General features: G+C 43.0%; 1 protein-coding gene across 2 annotated transcripts in view; it reads left to right on the forward strand.

Annotated features, from left to right (window-relative positions):
• The window catches only part of HUNK (hormonally up-regulated Neu-associated kinase), a 57,073-nt gene extending 36,679 nt beyond the window's left edge, over positions 1-20,394 (forward strand). Inside the window, exons 6-10 of one of the 2 annotated variants that reach the window (XM_062622192.1) lie at positions 4,474-4,609; positions 8,482-8,650; positions 9,710-9,793; positions 14,769-14,949; positions 17,270-20,394. In XM_062622192.1, coding sequence (XP_062478176.1) covers positions 4,474-4,609; positions 8,482-8,650; positions 9,710-9,793; positions 14,769-14,949; positions 17,270-17,916 — 1,217 coding nt within the window. In that variant the 3' untranslated portion in view covers positions 17,917-20,394. The remainder of the gene's footprint in view (positions 1-4,473; positions 4,610-8,481; positions 8,651-9,709; positions 9,794-14,768; positions 14,950-17,269) is intronic. The other variant, XM_062622193.1, reaches the window with a different exon arrangement.
• The last annotated feature ends 459 nt before the right edge of the window (positions 20,395-20,853 follow it).

A 20,853-nucleotide genomic window follows, 5' to 3' on the forward strand; every position in this document is an offset into this window, starting at 1 on the left:
TCCTTATCTGGCAGCCTGTCTACAGGGAACATTCAATAAAATTAAAGATTGCAAATAGAAAAAGGGTAATGAAGCATACATTTTTACTCACTACATTAAGGATGACAACTGTCATTATGAGATATAAGCAAAAGCCCTTAAAAGTTGTCTCACAAGATGAATTCTCCAGGTGGAGATTTACCTACCTATGGAAGAAGGAGGTCATTAAGGATTTTCTCACACAGGTTATTCATGAATCAAGCAGATCCAGTTGTTCCTTGTTCACTCAGCATCTGTATGAAGTACAGTTTTCCTGCTAGCAGTTCATATTGCTGGCATGTTGTAAAGTGGTAGGTTTACAAGTGAGCTGGGATGCCACAAGGCTTGCCGTCTATTTGGTGCAATTAGAGTTTTGGTATTTCCATTCTGGAGACTTCCCGTTAGGATACAGTTGCACAAAATGGCTATTTTAATGTTCTAGCACATGCTCTAAAGGCCCAGTGAGTAAATTAAAAGGAAGATTATACTGACAGCTTCATGCTGTACTGATCTAGATGCCAAATCCAGCATCAGTTCCAAAGTTATTCTTGACTGAGAGCCTTGCATGTCATAGTAAACATTTTCCAAGTTTGGCAAAAATTCACTGAACTTACCTCCCAGGGTGAGGCTTTTAGCAGTAAAGAGCAGTTATATGATGGCTGTGTAGTGTCTTTGAACCAATGAACTATTTCCACAGTCATTGTTTTCTTTCAGTTGTCTTTAAGTGGGAGATTTCACTGACTTCACTGGGACAACTCATGTGTTAAAGGCTGAATCACCCATGAAAGGTCTGCAGAAAACCAGACGGAGGGTAGCAAAAAAAACCCATTATTTTTAACAGGTTTCATTTGCATATTTTATTCATCCTACTGTTTTCTAATGGAGATAAATTTTTTTTCACAAACACCTCTCTGTAGCATTTGTAGCTCACTGACACTATGGTCTTCAGTGAAAACAGTATTTTGTTTACCCTGTGAGAACTACAGCAGCTTGAACTTTCAGAGGTGATATCCAATTAATGGAATAGATTTAAACGTGTTAACCTTTACTCACCGTGAGCAAAGGTATGCATCAGTTCTTGATCTAAGTCAGTGGCCTTCTGCATTCACAGACATGGCAGACTGATTTAAGATGACATTTGTTCTTGCCACGGTTAGGCTATGGGTCAGTAGGTAGAAACTCTGCTCTTCTGCTTTGCAAATTGTTGTGTTTGTTGACTTCTTAGACTTATGGATCTTTTTCTTGAATTGGATTTTCTTTTTCTATAAATTCACATACAGAGATTTTTTGCAGGATTCTGTTTTGCTTGTTCACTGCATTGTCTTTAATACTTAATTTGACAATTACTGAACACACAGACCGATCATAAACGTAGGCAGTCTTATCACTAAGCAAGAGTGTATTTGATTTGTGTTAGTTAAAATGTCGGGTAACCATGAGCACCCAAAGCAACTGTGTAGCAACAGGGAAAGTTTGGAGTTAGTGTTTGATTTTCCCATTTAGGAAACCATTTTTCATTAAGCTTTTTAAACAACTATCTATCTGATTATTGATTTTAGGTGAGCAGAGTTCAGTTACTCAGGAAGTTGGTATTCACCTTGCACACATCCATTTTTTGCCTCAGTTTACAGCTTCTGTGTGCTCATGGTCTTCCTTCTGGACCAGGGAAATAAAGCGAAGACAAGGAGAAGAGCTATAGTCTATCCATCCCTGTAATTTGAAGGAAGGACTTTATTAAGTGGAGCTCACTCATGGCTTGTGAAATAACCTCACTGCATTTTCTCCAGCCAGTTTTGTAAGCAACACCTGTATACCTGATTATAACCAGGCACGCCCTCGCAGAGTGAACAAGACACTAAGTTGGTGTCAGTCATGAGAAGGAAAATGAAAATGGCAGAGGTCTTGTAATCCCCACCTGAAGTGTGCTCTGTTTCTGGCCATCACTGAGCTCAGTACTCTCAAGGAAATAAAGAGAGAAATGTAGTATCCCATGATGATGGTCTCTCATTTGTCAAAAGGGCAAAGTTTGCTCAAAGTTACACCATGGGAACAGAACTCCACTGAGTGCAGGTCACCAGCTAATCAGATTAGTGCTGTCCTCAAGCTTGTCATAAAGGAGGCCTCACATAATGAGGGCCTGGTGGGGCAGTTCGCAGCGCCCTTTGTTCACCAGCCTACTTGAGGCAGCAGAAAAAAATGGCTTCAGACACAGTGGATCCAAAAATTGATTGGGCAGCTTCATGTTTGCTCCTTAGGAAGCTAATTTTGCTGTCCCGCAGTCACACAGCTAACTGGAAAAGGCTTCTCTTCTCCTCTTGCCATCTAACAGCTCAAATCAGCCAAGGTGCTGTTACTTGTCTCCTCCACGTTTCCTGGGTCTGGCCAGCCAGGGAGCCTCCTGGGGGGACTTTTCTCTCCAGGATTAGTTTCTCTCAGTCTGGATCTGTTGATCTCCATGGTACCGCACACGCTTCACTTAATCATCCTGCCTTTCACCAAGAGGGAAAAAGGAATTAAGATTTTTAAGGATACATTAGCTGATTTGAGGACCAAGGGTGGTGGTGGTGGAGAGGTAAGGTGTGGGTCTGGGGAGGGGTTATTTATTTTCCTCTGAACCTGTGGGTTGCACATGGTTTCTAACACAGAGATGGGGAAAATGCTGGAGAGAGAGGAGATGAAATGGAAGAACAAGGGGTTTGTTGTTTGCCATAATGGGGGTTCCATACCCAAGAGTTGTACTTGGAGCATGCAGAAAGCAGCTGTAGCATCAGCTTCCAGGTTTATGAGCTTAGATACAGGCTTTTCCTGCTGCTTCCACAATTTTGCTGTTGTAGGAAAATAACATTTTTTTGAAAGATTTAAGTAAAATATCTCACATAAATCAGTGATTTATGAAGAGAGGGCTTGGAAAAAAAATCCAGCTGATGCCTAGCTGAACTGGTAAATACATAATTGTATGTATTGCTGCATTGACTGCCCTGCCCTGGCGCATCAGCCCAGCTGTCCTGTCTTGTACTGCGAGAGGGAGGTGATGTGGGTGGGCTTGAGGAGATAAAAATGCTCAGGAGGACAACCAGGCAAACACAGAGGAGGGCAGCAGTCTTTCAGAGAGAACCTGTGAAGGGCAGCGGTGCTGTGCCTAGGTTAATGTTTATGCTCTTTCCAGGTGAGGACATTGTGGCCTCACCAGCAGGCATATTATTGTCCTTAAATTGCACATAGGGACAGGAATTCAGAAGAGTTTTGCTGTATTGCTGGTGGAGAAGACACGTTGTGGCTGCACTGCTTCGGAGTAGGGGATGGTGTGGTGCTGTGTGAGCGTGCTGTGGCAATGAGACCAAACACCTGTAAAGCTAAATGGGAAGGCCGGCTCATAATACTGCAATTTTCTAGCACTGAGGCATTGGCACATCCAGTTCTATCTGTAACACAAGCCTTTAAGGGGTTTGGTTTGCCTGCACTGATCTGAAGTAGTTGTATTGGCTGTACTGCACTCAGAAGACACATCCCAGAGGACACTGTCCCGTGCCACAGTGGTCCTGGGCCGCCACTGCCCAGGGTACCTGCACGAGTAAGGAGATAAGTAGACATGACGTGCTCAGGAGAGCGTAGGAGGGAAACTGCAACTCTGCTGCGGGAGAGGGTGGAAAAAAGCTGATAAAGTGAATCTAGCTTTGATAATTTGAGAAATAAAAACCAGTCCTAGTTAAAAGAGAGTTTATTTTCAGCTCACATAGGCACTTCATGTGAGTCTTTAAGCAGATCACTTGATTTCATTGCTTTTAATCATATAAGAAGCACATGACTAAAAAGTATCAGAAAAGTGCTTTGGAGAGCTTTTGCAAGAAACTCCTGGGGGATGGTTGAATGTCACTGAAAGTTAAAAGTTCAGTATCTGAAAACAGAATGAAGCCCATTAATTTTACTGTACTCTTTTAATTTAGCTGAAACCTCCTGCAAGTGATTGTAAGTTGGATGGAAGCTGGGAGAGAATTTGTCCTTATAATGTCAAAGGGAGCCCAAACCTCCATTGTCTTCCCTCCCAGCTCTGTATCCCTCCTCTCCCCTCCACTCACCCCAAATCCATCTCCTTCTACTTTAAGCACAGATTGAGCAGTTTGCCTCTGACCTGACATCACCCTCTTGAACTCATACAAAAATTTAAGTTTTGGCTAACCTGCTCATAAACTTCAGACATGCTCTGAAACAAAAGGTGCTTTTTCTCCTCTCCTTTATGACTCTATAAATCATTGTGATTATAAATAATTGTTTATTTTACTCATTAATCCCGTGCCAATTTTTTCCTTTTTTCACAAGAACATTAGCACATACTTTAAGGAAAATGTTCCTTTTCAGTATACTCTTGGTCAGGCTACATACCTGTAGTAACCTAGTGATTGTGTTAAGTCATAAAGCAGATGACATATTGGGGTGCTTTTCTTGATTTCTTTACAGCGGCCATAAACTTTCTACGATCTCTGCTAGAACCAGATCCTGCAAAGAGACCAAACATCCAGCAGGCACTTGCAAATCGATGGCTTAATGAGAATTACCCTGGAAGAGCACCACCTAATGTCACATATCCAAACAGGTACCATGTCAAAGACTGGAGAAAGCCTGCCAGGTGTATGTACATTATATATATTAAAACACGGACAACTCCGTTGTTTCAGTTCCATTAGTGTGACAGCATCTGAGTGCATTTTCTGGGATTGCTTTTGTGACTCCATCCTAGAAGTTGCTAGGATTGGCCATTGAATATGCTTTGCTTGAAACGGTCAAAACCAAGATCTTAAATTAGAAGCTGGCATACGATACATTATTTGCAGCGTGGTATGGGGTGTAGATCATATGATTAATTGGATCCAGAACTTGGAATGGGAGCAGGTAGTGTGACAGGTAGTTTTGATCTTCTCCTTGTTTGTTGGTAAAAGCCAAGCTCCTTTTCCAGTAGAAGCTATGCCTGTTTGTGATAAACGTGTGAGGTTGCAAACCACAGTGAGAAAGATCAGAGTTAAGTGATCTTGCTCTCTTGGTTGTTGATCTTGAATACCTGTACAGTGCTGAATGCATGATGAAATGCAAACAGACAACAAATCTCACAGCCAGTCAAACAGCCGTTTAGGCCAAAAGAAAAAGAAAGGTACTTGTGGTCCGTTTTGGTTAGAAGTAATCTTGCTTGACTTTCAATAACTGCAGTGTAGAGTTGACACATGAGACAGCCAGCCTGGAGATAAATAAGGGCACTTTTTTAATAATGGTTAATGTGACTTATTTTTGATTCTGCAATAAAATGACTTTGTGCCCAGGAAATCCGAGTTCCTTTCCAGTGACTGTAAATGGAGCCTCAAGCAACTCACTTAGAAATATGTGTATATATTTGATCAGATAAAATCTTCTTCTTGTATCAAAGCCCATCAGCTATGTCTCATACACAATCTAGTACCTGTAGAAGTTTCACTGTAGAAGTTACTGGCTTGCAGGCCAAGATCCTGAGTAACACTGAGGACGTGTTGGTCACAGCCTGCATGGTCCAGGCTCCCACCTGAACTCCCTTCCCTCTGCATGGACGGGAAAGGGAGGTGCCCTAATTTAGCAGCAAGCATTTCCTTTCCGGAGGTAGTGTCTTAACTTTCAAGTACAGCATTGTGGAGAATCACTGTGACTGTGCCATTTTTTGACCTGAGAAGAATAACAAGTCTTCTGCTTTCAAAATAATGGTTGGATAGATGCTGAGCAGCTTGGATGCCTGAAGCACTTTATCCATGCACTGAAATGGGGAGGGCAAATGTGAAGCCAGCTGCCTGCAATCCCAGACCTGTGTGAACAGAATATAAATATGGTGCTTACGATCAATTGTTTCATAAGAAGTAATAGTGAGAACAGGCAGACCCATTATCTTGACATTACTTCCCCAAATTTAAGAGTAGTTGAGTTAATTTATGTAGTATGCTGTCCAACAAAGGGAAATCTGAGTTTCTATGGTTCATTGGACTGTACTGAAATATGGTGCATGTGAACATTGTATGGTAAAGAGAGAGAAAACAAATGTAAACTGAACAAGTCGTTAAGCTAATGAAATCACTGTCATAATGAGTCTAATCAATCTACCAAATGTGGCATCTGTTAAGTGAAAGTGTAACTGAGAGCTGTATGGGTAATTTGATCCACCTGCTGTGTGCACCTTGTCTGCAGAAAAGAGGAAAGAAGACAGAAATAGGGCTTGAATGTACTTTCACAATTCTTTTGCATTTGTGGGTACATTTTCATGACTCTATGCTGTCATTCCTAGCTTGCAGTTGTCATGCTTTAGTCAGGTTGTGGTGGAAGTGTCCCTTCTAGAGTTTGCTCATTGGTGCAGTTAGATAGGTGACTTACAGAAGAGGCTGGCCTCTATTAGAGCAGCTGTGCAATGCTCTTTATTTATGGAGTGCCCATTAATCATTTCCTTCTAAAGACAAGCAAATAAAATGGAAGATCAGAAGAAAATGTGTTGCTGAACTATAGAGAGAGCGTGTTTGCTCATGCATATATGTGTATATGGTGATGATGATAGTCCTTTCCTATTATAAGCACTTTAAAGGGAACATCAGTGTGGAATGCTATGCTTTGCTATTGAAAAAAACCCAACCCACAACAGTTTCATTTCTTTCTCATAGCACTATTTCTCTCATAATTTGGTGAAATCGAAAGAAAGATGCTCCTTCTGTCTGAACCCAGATTTTATGTGGAGCCGTAAAGGATAAAAGCCATACAGATTCTTTCTTTTAAGTTCATTTTTTGGGGAAAATATTGTTTTAGTTTAATTAATTGATACCCCAAACATGACCTACATAGACTTTTTAGTACTGGAGTCTTACAGGGAAAATATCCTATGAAGCCTGAAATATTTGAAGACATGGCTCAACTCCTTTGGAGCTTGCCTCAGAAAGTACTGCCAGAGTCAGCTTCAACAGAGTTTCACCAAGTTTTTGTTAGTGTGCAGGTATAATTAAGATGTGTTGAAATAGGTCTGAAAAGTCCACTCCTGAATTTGCAAAGAATCACTTCCTTTCTTAATCGACACAAGCAAGAGGCTGTGTTATGTACTTGTAGTGCTCTTCCACTATTCTGGGGGTAATACCTGTTGTTCCCAAGACAGAAACATGGTAGGAAAGGGGAGAGCATGGAGATAGGGTGGAAGAATGGCAGAAACTCCATTTTCAGGAGAATATTCTCTCAGGCTTTTTATAAGCTTGCTTTTATTAAATAAATTCCCTGAAGGCAAGCAAAAAATTCCCATTTTGCTGAGCACTTGAAGTAGAAATTGCTTGAATTTCTTTTGCTGTCCAGATGCTTTAATGTGCAACAGCCAAGATAAGTTTTGCTTTTGAACTTAAAAACCCCGAACCCCAAGCATTCCTTAGCTGCAGAACGAATGTTAATAAACATGCTGAATAAAGGAAAAGAGTTATTTGAGCTTTTCCAGACTGTGATTCACATCTTGTGTAAGCCTTCTGCATCCGACCTAGGCTGCTGTCAGTGCTGTTGCATCACAGGTGCACAGGACAGGGGGATAGCAGGGCAGGAGTGGGAAGGGTGGAGAATGGTCATTTTGAAGGGGGAAGGCAGGTTATAAAAAAGCCCACACCATAAGCTCCCCGAAGTTGCCTTAGCCAGACATTAAGCTTGATGTTAGGAACAAAGAATATCCTTTAGAAACCAAATGAAACTCAGCACTTCTTTGGAGATGGATGGGAGTTGGCGGGTACATCTGGGAAGCTGGCCAGCACATTTAGAGGTCTAAATAGGAGCAGAGTTCTTTGGAAAATCTGTTTTTAACTTAGGTTGAGAAGAGACTTTGCCATCTCCACAATGCTGCTGTAGTCCATTTCTTGCCTTGGCTGACTCTGTTATAGACTTTATAGAAGAGCACATACATAAACACATCCTGTGCTTTTAACCGAGGTGAGTATAGCAGCAGTTTTACCATTTTGAGAGGTGCTGCAATAACCCTCCCTGTATGTCCCTTTTCTCTGGCATGAATATTGTAAACATGTAAGGGTGAAGCTGAATGCAGTGGTGTTTGATTACAAAGAAAGGGTCATTTCAGAAAGCCAGTAGTAGATACTTGAATAGGAATTTACCCTTTTCCTTCAAAACCAGATGGATGATCTTAATAGTCTTTACTGGTCAAATGTAGGATAACTAACAGGGCATCCCAAGCATCATGGTGCCATTTTGCATCAGGGTAGGAAATGATGGAGAGAGTGCTGTTAGTTCAGCTGTCACAGCTTCCCATGGTGTCCATGGTTCCTGAATAGTCTACCCTTTTCATGCCTATCATGGGAGGAGAGAGCTAATCACTCCCAAGTTAGCCTTTCAGGCCTCTTCTCCACACTCTGCCATGTCCCCCATGGCTGGCAAGGCTCTGTCGCTGGGAGGACGGTACGAATGGCATGCTCTGCCTCTCCCTCTGTGCAGGATTCACCTTGAGGACCTCAGCCAAAGTGTGCTGCTCCATATGACTGAGAAGCTCGGCTACAAGAACAGCGATGTCATCAACACTGTGCTCTCAAACAGGGCAAGTCACACGCTTGCCATCTACTTTCTACTTAATAAGAAGCTGGAGCGCTACTTGGCAAGCCTTAGGGTAAGTCCTGCTTCCTGCTGATTCTTTGGACAAGTGGATGAGGAGGGTACAAAAAGTGCTAAAAGTTTCCCTGCTTGCTGGCATTAGATCTCAAGGCTTTACCCAAGTTGTTTTGGTTTTGGTTTAGCCTTGTTTTGTTTTTTTTTTCCCCTAATTTTGTAGTATTAACCGTGAAGGGGAAGTATTCCTTAAAACCTAATAACATTATTTCAGATAAGAATCCCCCAGGTTACAGAGATAATTGCTGTTAGGCTTTATGTCTCGCAAGTGCCTGTTTCCACAGGAGTTCCCCTCTGGCTAGGCAATTGCCCTATAGAAAGCAAATTTTGCCATGCAGAGCTTTACTTATGACTTCTGGTGTAATGTGTCCCTACACTGAGACAATTCTGCCACTTGAAACACCAATAACACAATGTAATTTGATTCAGGAAATCAAGAGGCAGCTTAAGAGCTATTAAGATTTTATTTAGTTTTTAAGTGAAAACTTAGCTGAAGTTTTACATGAGAAATAACATGAATATAAAGTCTCATCATCTTCTGCTGACTTTCCTGGCTTGAGGCTTAGAAACACTGCTGATGGGTTTGTGCAGCAGCTTTCTCTAGGGCAGGACTCTGCTGCCACATGTCATCCTTCCTTGTACATCACAGGGAGCTGAGCACACAAAGACAAGCTGCAGGCTATCTTCCCTTGGCCTCTCCACAGCTGCCTGTGCTCTGGCAAGGAGTATTAACTAATTGAGGGTCTGTAGTCTCCTGTGTGACTGCATGGCCAGGAGAGTGGATTGTATGGACTTTTGTTCTTAATGGGCTGGCTTCTCAGAGAAATAACCCCCAATGGCCTTCCCATCTGACAACAGCTTCTTAGTTTTTTTCTTTCATCAGCTCTTTTAGCAAGCTTGTTTTAACGTTGATGCCATCAATGATATTTAAAATGCAATGGAGCAAACTCACCATCTTTGTGTGTTGAATGCCAAGAGTGGATATGGCCCATTAAGCTGTAATCGAATGTTAGTTGTCTCTAATTATCTTGCATGCTTTTCCATGCTTCTCTCTCCACAGAAGTCTGAAGGCCAGGACAGTATTTGTCACAGGAACCAACTGTACCAGATAGAAAAATACAAGGCAAATAAAGACTCCTATGAGGTAAAGCTTGTTAATGCTTGTTAAGGTACTTTGAAAACAGACTGAGTTCGAGGATCCATGTCGATTGTAAATACGGCAATGGGTTTCTTGACCTGTGGAGAAAAAGAAAAGGCCTCTGGCCTTGCCTGTGCACGACAAATCATTCCCCAATTTCTTTTTAAAGGAACAAATATCAGCTCCCTAGAATGGAAGTGTAAAGGTGACTTTCAGATTTTCAACTTTTATGAGGAAAATAAAAATTTAAAATGCCCTATTTAGCAAAGAAATAATGCAGACTTCTTCAGGGGCTCTGTAGTTTCACTTCAAGTACAAGTTGCTGGTGTTGTAAGAAGACCATAACTGTGTTGCATTGAATCTCAAGACCTTGGTAGCATAGGGCAGAGAGCTGAGAGACAGACGTAGTGGTCCTCCCAGGTCACCTGGCTTTCCCAATGTCCTGGGACAACCCTGGTTGGACTACCAGAAATGATCAAACTATTAGAACAAAACTGTCCAGGTTAATATTTTTTGCTAGCCCACCACATCGTGAGGGACTTCCCTTGGCCAGAGAAAAGATGTAACCAGGTTACCTTTTGCTCTGTTGGTCTCCAGTCTTTTTATCTGCGAATAGAGAAGGTAGTTTGCATGAAAAGAATACATATCAGGTAATAGGAGTCTTCTCATGGCTGAATTTTTCTTCCCTGGCTGATTGTTTGCCAAGCACTAAAATTACAAGGGTAGTATGAGCTGTGCAAGTCTTACCTACCAACACAAAGAGCAGTACTCTTGAGGAGCCTACCTTTTCCAAAAGCTACTCTTCCATGCTGGACTGATGAGCTAATTGCAGGGGCAGATTTGTCTCATGGCTGGGTTTGTTTATTTTAAAGGCTGCTTGTGAGACAAGTTGAACTGCAAGCCAGATGGCAATATCAGGGCAAAATCCTTCTTTTCCTACATAAATCAAAAACTATCTTACTTAACTGTATCAGCAGTGGGTAGACTCAATGAATATAATATCTCAAAACACTCTTTGACAGCTTACTTCCAGCTGTTGCAGGGAAACCTTCCCCTGGAAACACAGGCGAGTATCTGAAGGCAAGCACTGCAGATGATGCATGGGCTCTCTGGGCCAGCTTCCTCAAGCTGCTGGTGTCACTGCTCTGTGCAGCAATGGAGAGCCATGGATGAGTCTGCCTGCCATCGAGGCATTACCTTACAGCTTCTGTGTACCTGCTTCACTCAGAGTTAGTCCCAGTGTAGCTATTTAGAGGATGAGGGGGTGTTATTTCTTTCTTGAAATAGTTACCTTGGTGCAATCACAGTGCAGACACTGTGATAATAATACAGTATATCCTCTTTGCATGGACATAGCTGAGTATAAAGCATGTTTTATATTGTTTTAGGTGTATTCACACAAGGAGGTTATGTTACACTTACTGCACCAGGACAGTTGAAGCAGCACATATGAATACACATCCTGGATGTTACTGCCATTTGTAACTATGGTAGGCATCTCTCCTAAAATGCCTTCCTGAGGATGGGAGCACATCCTGGTAGTGTCTAGCTCATGCCACTGGCTTCAGTGGGTGCCATCAGGACTCAGGGGCAGAGATTTTGTAAGCTCAGACAGATTCATGTTCTGGAGCTCAGAGTCCCCTTATTACCCCTCATTTCCAGCAGGGAACTGGTCCCTAGGCAGACGCTGCACAGAGTGTAGCTGTGCGTTGCCATGGGAATAGCAGGGAGCTTGCCGGTCAGCTGCAGCTTTGGCAGCTGACTGAATTTCTTCCACCTCACTCCAGAGATGTGAAATAAGGACTTTGCCTTGGGCAAGGGCTGCCTCTGCCTGCCAGCAGCACCACCTCCTGCAGGAGCAGGCAGCGGACACATGGGCAATGGGCATGCCCAGCCCCTCTTCTCCATTAGGTTTCCTAACCTGGGGTGGTGTGATCAGCATGCCAAGGCTGAGGGTGCTGGGAACTGCTGCTGGTGCTAAGGAGCCAGGCTGTGTTGCAGGCTGGTTTCATTTTAGTGCTCAGAGTGGATGGGCAGCACAGGGAGGTGGAAGGAAGGCAGCAGTCTGTCTCTCTCTCTCCCTATCTCTTTGTTTTTGCTGGAGATGCTTTAGGTGATCAGTGGCCAGCTCCCCACACTAAATCTAGGGGACCAGCACTGGGGGTACCTGCTTCCCACAGGGTAGCTAGTGGGCAATTTTTGAGAACTTGTGTCATTGTCCTATCACCATTTCATACATGGCCAAGGCAAATACCCTTTATCCTCCTTTCAAATCCGTTGCTGGGACTAAGAGTAGGTTTTAGGGTCGAGGTCAGGACAGGAAATAGCAGAGGATGATGTAATGCCAAACCTATTCAAGTATAACATACCGGTACAACTCCTGCATTGTGTGACAGCGTGCCATTACATGGCTGTGCATGGTACAGTGAAGAGCGAACTTCTACAACTCCCCTGAAGGAAAACTTCCTTTCCTTTTAAAATATAATAGTATGTGGCATGTTGAGAGTTTGGGATTTTGGTCATTTCCCCTCTCACGACCATCGTCTAATAGAAACCATGTTGGTAAGTTTTAAAACGACTTATAAGACTATTTGCAACATTCATCCAGGGTAAACTAATTAATCGCCTACACTAGATACGTGAATTTTCTCTTTTCATGGGTGCTTTAATTGTATGGAGTGACTGCTGCTTAGAGAACATAACAGCAGTGTGAAGGCAAAGCCAGGGGCACTGGGCAGGTGAGGAGCTGCAGCTTCGCTCTTGCACCATTAGGCTAAAAATATTGCAGCACTGAATTGTCCTGCATTCTGACAGATGCTGCAGCAGCCAACATGCAAATTCTTTCCTCACCTATCCAAAATAGCAGAAAGCCGCTAACAATCTTGATCAGCTCCTTTAGGCTTAATATAGTCACCACTTGATCTCATCCTCACAAGTACCTTTAAAAAAAGATACTTGGTAGAGCCCAGTCTCTGCTGAACTTGGCAGCGGAGTTTCAGAGCCTTGAGAGGAAAAATAGTGTGGTGAGCTCAAAGTTAACTATACAGCTCCCACTGACTATTGTTGCAGCTTGTTATTCACACAGATTTTTTATTATTATTGCTGCTGTTGTTATTACTTCATCATCATCAGTATGTGACTGTTCTTGCCAAGACAGTGCCTGGGACTGATTAGATGTTGTGTCGTTCCAAGCACAGCATGGGCAGGAAGGAAGAAATGCTCGGTGCCAGAGGTGTTTACAGCCTCTAAAGGCAAGGGGAAGAGCACTAGGTGGAAGAAGAGGTATCACATAAGCAAAGTGATGATGGCCCCGTAATGTGTTGGTTTGTTCCCATGAAAGGGTTAGTCAGCTTTAGCTAGCTAAAGGGAAAGAAACTGGAGGAGATCGGGGCACATGGAGAGAAGGCTGGGGACAAAAAATGCATGCACAAAGGTAGACTGAGGTGAAGACCTCACAAAAGGTCCCTGGTTCTTGCTCTTCCAAGTCACCTAACCACTTCTGTAATAAAACTAAAAACTCCAGTTTGTGATTCACTGAAACTCTTCCTCCTGACTCTGTGACTTCTGAAAAATCAAAGATTAATGAGCCCAGCGGTGCCCAGACACCATCTGTGCAGGAAGCTGAAATTGTGTCTGAGCCGGGAACGATCATAACAAGTGCAGTCCAGTTATTTTCCTTTTAGGTGCCTTAATATGTTTCCAGAGCTGTTTAGTGTTCCAAGAGAACCCAAGCTGTCTTCTGCTTCTTTCTTTCTTTTCCTTGTCTCATATATATGCACATTACTTTGCATCTGAGGGTTTTCGTAGACTTCATGTCAATGAACTTTCAAAAGAAAATCATCAGGAGAGCCAGCCCTTCGGCAGTGCATAATTATCAGACAAAATACAGGCACAAAACTGGTTGAAGGAGCTTTCCTGCGAGTTTAAAAAAAGACTTGTACTTACACTGACTTTTTAATAAGACACAGAAAAACATGTTGCTGAAGTGAGAATCACAACCACAGAAACAACCCCGAAGTAACTGGACCAGAAGCCCCACTTCTTTGAGGTTGGCATCTCAAACCAGATCATGCAGCTTTGTTACAGAAAGGCAGGAGATCCTTGAGGCCTTTGAGATGTAGCACAACTAACCCACAAATTTGATGCCAGATTCTTTTTCGTGGAACAAAACTTTTGGCTCCCCCTGAAATCAGTGGCAGGTAAAGAGTGTTATACAGCTTGTAGAATCTATTGATTCATGCTGAAAGAAGGTACAATGAATTTTCACTGTAAAACAGTGCTTTGAAAACTCCGTTTCTCTTCAGAGTCCCACTCCCAGGTTTTGTCTGAACTCTGTCATTGCTGGAGATCAAACCTATCTTTCAGGATGTAGGTGCTTGCAATCCCCCTTCAGTTGCCTTACCTGTCACAAGGAGTTAGAGCTCAGTGAAGGGTCGTGTCAGCAGTTTTCTTCCCCTGCATGTCTTCTGCAGTTGCAGAGATGCTGTAGAAGTAAGGGCTTTTTCCTCCCGATCTTGTTTGGACAGAAGATAAATGACTCAACTTCTTAAAAGCTTTGCAGCTCACCTTTTCAAATGCCACAGGAAGTGCAATAAAGAGAAATCAAAGACCTATTTTCAGTGCTTAAATAGGGACACATATTTCAGGTATGGAGGAGCACAAACCTGTATCTGCTTAAGCCAGTGAGGTCTTCTAGGACTAATGGCCTCTGAAGAGAAAGCTTTCTTTTTCCTTTAGTTTTCCAAAGCCAACTTTCACACTGCATGAATGTCAGAGCAGATGGGAGCCACGAAATCGTGTCAAACAGATCAGAGGAAAACGGGACATGGAAGATTGAGGTTTTTTGAGTAGCCAGGATAAGTTCCTTGTAAATGTACTGTTTTTAATTCGGCTTTGGTAAGTGGTGTGCTTAGAAGTCTGGGGGTCATTTAAGCTTCCCTTAAGTAAACCAAATTGTTCTTGTTTGTTTTACAACTTAAAGGACAAAAAACTCAAAGAACAAGAAAAGAAAGGGGAGATTCTTCACCGTCAGCTCCCAAAGAAAACTGAGAAAAGTCCAGTTTCATATAGACAGCCTTCTTCCTGTCTTATCTCACAGATACAGAACACCAAGGCTCTGCTGAAGGACCGGAAAGTCACCAAGGCTGGAGGTCCGGAGAAAGGTCAGTGGGAGAAATACCAGTGGTGTGTTCTTGTGCGCATGTGCATGTGTGGGCATGTGCAGTATTAATGAGAGTGTCTTGTGTGTTGTTTTTGTTAGTAAATAGTCGTGGGCTTGCATTAGCTGTCTGCTTTGGAGGTGATATGTGAAGGAGGACTGGATAATACAGTCAGACATCCTAAGGAAACCATGACAATGTTCAGCAGTCATGAATCCTCGCTTTTACTTCTCTTTTTATTTGATAGAATTCCCACAGTGTTTTAAAAAAGCTTTCTTTTCCTATTTATACGTATTTATATAAAGTCATCTGCAGTTCACACTAGTGCCTTGAAAGCATCAACACCCACCCCAGATCACTGACAAACCAAAGCTGGTAGACAAGCTTCTTCCTACTGGAGAATGTGTTTTACAAAGAGGGAACTAAGGGGCATCAGGGGCAGAAGTCCCTGCCTCTGAGGAAAGTGCCGGTAACTGTGGCATCCCTGGGAGAAGCAGTAGGCAGCAGCTGATGGTGGAGAAAGGGTAAAAAGGCAGCTGAAAGGAAATGCAGGTGGGACTGCCAGCCCAGCAAATTTCAGGCAGCAAAAGGAAAGGGGAAAGCATTAGCAGGGAAAGGAGAAGATGAGGCAGCCAGAGGAGAGCAGAGCATTAATTACGCAGGGTAGGAGGCAGCCTGGGAGGTATGGGTGAGAACTGCTCACAAAAGGAGGTGGAAGAGAGGAGTGGAGGAAAAGGGGAGTCAGGAGGGAAAATGGAGTGTCGGTGGTACACACTGGGGAGCGGGAACGTGGTGAAGCCAGCTGTTAAATGAAAGAACTAAATGAGGGAAGATCACTACAGAGCAGCACGGGGAAAAGCAGAGAACAAAACATTTACTGCGGTGTCAGTGAGTTATTAAGAGTGGTGGGTTATTGTAGTTTCATGCTTCTTCTCATGACTTCGTAATTTATCATTTGATGCTTTCTACCTGCAAAAATGTCAAAATGGTGTTTGGCTGGGAGTACGGGCACCTCTACTGCATGGTCGCAGTAGTTTGAGAGCTGGTCAGAAATGGGACATGCTTTTTTGTGAGAACTATTAAAAAAACATTTTAAAAGTGCTCATTTTGTTGAGATTGTTGTTCCTTTTGGGAGGAAGGTCCAGGGGGAGGTAAACCGAGTTAGGTGTCTCCCTGCTTTTTTGAACTGAAACCTGAACATGATTCAAATTTCAGCTAAAGCATTTCTCTGCTTATGGAGACTGTGTTTTGATACTTCTTAACTTGAATGGTCAAATAATTTTGACCAGTTTTAGAAAGAAAATAGTCAGATTAAACGTGGTCTGCTTTTCCCAGACAACTCTCAATGCGAGTGATTTCTTCCCATGCATTCATTCAGGTCTCAATCCCTGCTGAGACCATCCCTTTCAAAAGAGATACATGTGAGATTTGTGGCTGTGACCTGAGGGCTGGCAGACCTAAACTATTTTATATCTCTTTTAGATGGTTTGAGACCGAGGGAACTTGTGGACAGTGATTAACTGCCAGTCCACTATTCTTCCAATTAGGGGGAACCTAGCAAAGCAGGCTCCTTGGAGAGCTTTCGATAAAAGCATCAAAATGTGTTTTCTTGAGATTAGCTTGGCATAAGCAAGTGCCAGCATCCTGTAGAAATGGAGCAGATCTTCTCCACGTGCTGTTTGGTTTTACTGGGCCGAATCCTGCAAAGATTGTTCCGTTTATATTTGGTCCTTGTTGGAGGAAGATACTTGCTAAAGTCGATGCAGCAAATCTGTTCCAACTGTAACAGCCTGAATTTGGCCAGTGCAGCTACTCCATATTTACATGTGTGAAACCAAGAACAGATTTTGTTCCAAAATGGAAGGAGAGACATTGGGGATTAACTCAGTGTTGTCCCCTGTGTCTCTAGGTATGTCAGTGAATACAGTGTGCAGGCCCAGTAAAAACCATGCAGACTTGTGCTAAGAAAGGAGAAATGTGAGATTTCTCAGACATGTCCTTAGAGGGTATAACTAATACAAACAGCTGAAGACGTCTGTGGTTTTCCATTTCATGTCCTTGTCTTACTTAGTTTAAGCACTGTGCCTGCTTTTGAGGAAAGTGACAAATAAATTATCCATGAAACAACAACGTAAGTATCAAATGAGAATCAGGGAACTGGGTTCTGAGTATATCCCTAAGACCATTTGTTTCAGCTAGTGCATTTGTCACACTCTTCTCAAATTTGTTAAAGGTGGTGTTGGACGCTGTCTGCCGTAAGGCAGAGAAGGCAGTGCTGTTAAATGTAATCTGCTCTTTGGTTCCTTTTCTGATTGCTTTGCAGACTCCAGCGGTGGTTTAAGCCCTTTCCATGAACCCCTGGCAGCCAAGACGGGCTGTGTCACTTCCAGCTCCCTGGAGTACCTCGAAGTCCAGCAGCCACCCCCCAGAACTCCTCGGCTCCTCAAGAGGCAGGAGTCTCCACAGCAGGAGCCATGCCGAATCGGGGGCCGGACAAAGGACTCCCCTCTCATCCTCAATATTGTGCACTCCTTCGAGTCGGTTGACAGAGAGGACCAAACAGACCAGGTTTCCCCCTCTCATCAGTACAGGATTTTAGGCTCGCCAATGAATTTCCCTTATAAAAGCTCAAGTGAAAGGACACTGTCCCCACTTTTTCAGCCAGGGAGTACATCCCCTGTCCACCCCACCCAGGTCTCTTTCACATATGAAGAAAAAGCGTATCCAGCGAAGGAAGAAGCAGTGTCCCCTACTCAGCTGGTTTCCAACAACCCCTTGGGCAGCCCTAACTGTGTCAAAAGCAGAGGCAGGTTCCCCATGATGGGGATCGGACAAATGCTGCGGAAAAGGAACCAGACGATGCAGTCGGCAAGCGACAAGCCACTGGAAGCGAGGATGCCTCAGCTGCAGCAGATGAGCCCGACACAGATTTCCTTCAATGCGGCAGATGCTATCAGTGGCCAGTGTTAGTCTGACGTACTGGGATTTGCACTGCTGTTCTCTGGGACCTAACCTTTTTTACCTTTAACAAGAAGGGAAAGCCACAGGCATGTTACTGTCACTATGTAATACACCACAGTGGTTCAGAGTGGAAAATCAGAGTTCTGCTTGTAAGGAAGGCATTGTCCTACATATTAAACCTGAAAGAAAAGGGCTCTGCTTGTGCTGGTAAGAAATATTAGCATTTGGCATCTGACTCTACAGTAAAACATGTCTTGAAAGAGCTATGCAGCTGGTGTTGCAGTAAGGTTGATTGGAAGAACAGCGAGCATTAACAGTTTGATTCATGAAGGTTATCTGCGTGGTGCCATGAATGCCAGTCCCATCCAGGGTCTGTGGTAAGACTGTCCATGTTCCATTTGCCTGTGCTACACAGTATGGGGTACAACTATAGGCATTGTTCACGTGGCTAGACGAGTGGAAAAACTCAAGGTACTATGTCCAAAGTCAACTTGCTAACAAGCCCTGCCAAGAAGACAGAATTAGTAAAGCTTGAGTAAAGACACGAGTGATCTAAACATTCAGAAAAATGGTATTATTGGAAGCCAAAGCAGAATTTATTGTTAATTACCTAAAGTAGCTAATAGTGGAATCATTTTTATCCTGAAGAAAATGATGATTTAATGATGTCACTCAGAAGAAACATGATTACTTAAAACCAAGTTGCATCATGTGGAAACTCACCGCACTAGAGGCCTTTCACACAATGGGTCTGCAAGCAGATGCTTCAAACACTAATCCAGATCACAACACGCTGTGTCTAAACAATCCAGTCACCTCCAATTTTTGCATCTGTACTAGTTCCTTGGTGCACCTATGCCTGCATTAGCCCCTGTTAGAACAGGGCAGCATTGGACACACTTGAAAGCTTTTCTGAGAGACTGCAGTGAACTAAAAAGACTGATAAAGCACACATGAACCTGTACCGATACCATTTTATACTGCAATGTTGGTAATGCAGTGGTTACCAAAGTATTGTTATGAGCAGTGAAGATTAACTTTCTAAGAGACACCATCTTTGCATACTGGTCTTGTTTTTCTAAGTAAATGATACATCTGAGAGGTTGGCAACAGTTTTTTTGTTCTGCTTTTGTCTTAAAAGCATTTCCTATAAATTAGAATGTTTAGCCAAAGACTGTTCTTTTGTTTCGTCTGTGCCGTGCTTGTGTGTGTGTTTGTGTACACAGAACATCTCAACAAAGCTTGTTCCAATCTGGTTCCCAAGCAGGCAGCTCTGGCCTGCTTATGCCCCACTGCTGCCCACTCACTTAACATCATTTCGAAACCCACGCCGCAGAGGTGTTTTTCTTTTTGGAGTTGGAAGGTAGGGATTTTGAGTTGAGACCATTGGTAGGAATCCAAATCCTATTTTCATCAATATTTTTGCAAACAATTTTGTGGCCCCATTGGTTTGGTGTCTGTGCATATGTGAGAGTTACCCCTGTTTGAGAAGCTTTCCTTCCAGTTTAATGAGAAATATACATAGAGACTGGGGGAGGAGGGCCAGCAGCGGCAGGGAGAAGGTCCCCAGCAGAGCCCATACTTGAGTGTGTGTTCCCGATTCTCAGCATAGCACAGGCCTTACACTAAAACCTGCAATAAAGAAATTGGACACGTATCCAAATAGTGACGGAACAGATAACTGGTATGTTCAGTATATTGAGTGCTTGCTGGCAAAACCAGCAGAGCAGAATGCCCAGAGAGCCCTTCTCTGGGCTCTCTGCAGGTGGGCACTTCACCTCAGCACTGAAGCCCACCCATCAGTTCAGTACAGGGAAGCCCATATGCATCTTGTACTCTTCATTGTAGTGAGGAAACCCACCTCTGGGGTACTTAAGCTAGTAAAACAATATATATAAAAATCCCAATATGATTAGACAGCCCTGAAATAATTTTACTAATTTTCAGATTGAAAAATGCAATCTTTTCTTTGTCCACAGTACTGTGCATCCCAAGGGTCCATTTTAGCTCTTCCTTTTGTTTAAAAACATCAAAGCATTTTCTTTTTTTTTCATGCTAAGAACATGTTTGTGCTGCAAAGCTAGCAAGCAGGGACCACTGGAATCCCGTCTTTCGTGTGCGTCAGACTTGTGTACCTGAACAGATGGCAGATACTGACTTGAATTACAAACTCAGGTTTATTTGGAACCCAATGAAAGGTTGGGGCAGGCAGAAAAGAGACATGTATTTTTTGTGAAAACCCAGTAAATATGTGTAAGAATCAGACTGAAAACAGAAATGTTGAATCTTTTTATTATATTTATAGAGAATATATGAGTACTACACTGCTAAAACATAACCGTGTATCCAGCTTAGACAGTAGCTATGTACAGTCAAAGTGCAGTGACCATAGAAGGGATTTACTGAAATACAGTAGTGGAAATTCCAGGGGAAAAAAAACTGTATTTGTTATTATTATTATTAAATATATGTACTTTTTGAACAAGATTGCCATGGACTGCTGACTTTTTTTGCCAGGTCACTGTGTAGCAAGGATAATCTAAGTACAAAAACAGTGAGATGGTGAGGTAAGAAGAGGATTACCAGCACTTTTACCATCACCCATCAAAGACCATCCCTTTAAATCTGGCTGCTGACTTGCCTATAAATCCTGGGTGAGCTAAAAGGCTCAAGGGTAGGATTTCCCTTGCTTAGCATTAGCCCTCTGCAAGTTGTACATCTAGTCTCTGGTCATTATCTGTGATATCTCGCACCAGTGGAGGCTGATAGGTGTCTCCAGTTCTTTGCACCTTAAAACAGAGGTCCTAAATGATGGGAATGAATTGGTCCTCAGCAGCGCATAGCTGTATCCAGGTACGAGGGAGGGACCAGGGTCAGCCAGTTCAGATGAGACCCCAGCTTTTAGGCAGTCATAGGAAGTCATTCCAATATAAACAAAAGCATCTG

Source organism: Pezoporus occidentalis, unplaced genomic scaffold (assembly GCF_034315485.1).
Source record: "Pezoporus occidentalis ecotype Australia unplaced genomic scaffold, CSIRO_AGI_Poc_V1 ctg24, whole genome shotgun sequence".
NCBI lineage: Eukaryota > Metazoa > Chordata > Aves > Psittaciformes > Psittacidae > Pezoporus > Pezoporus occidentalis.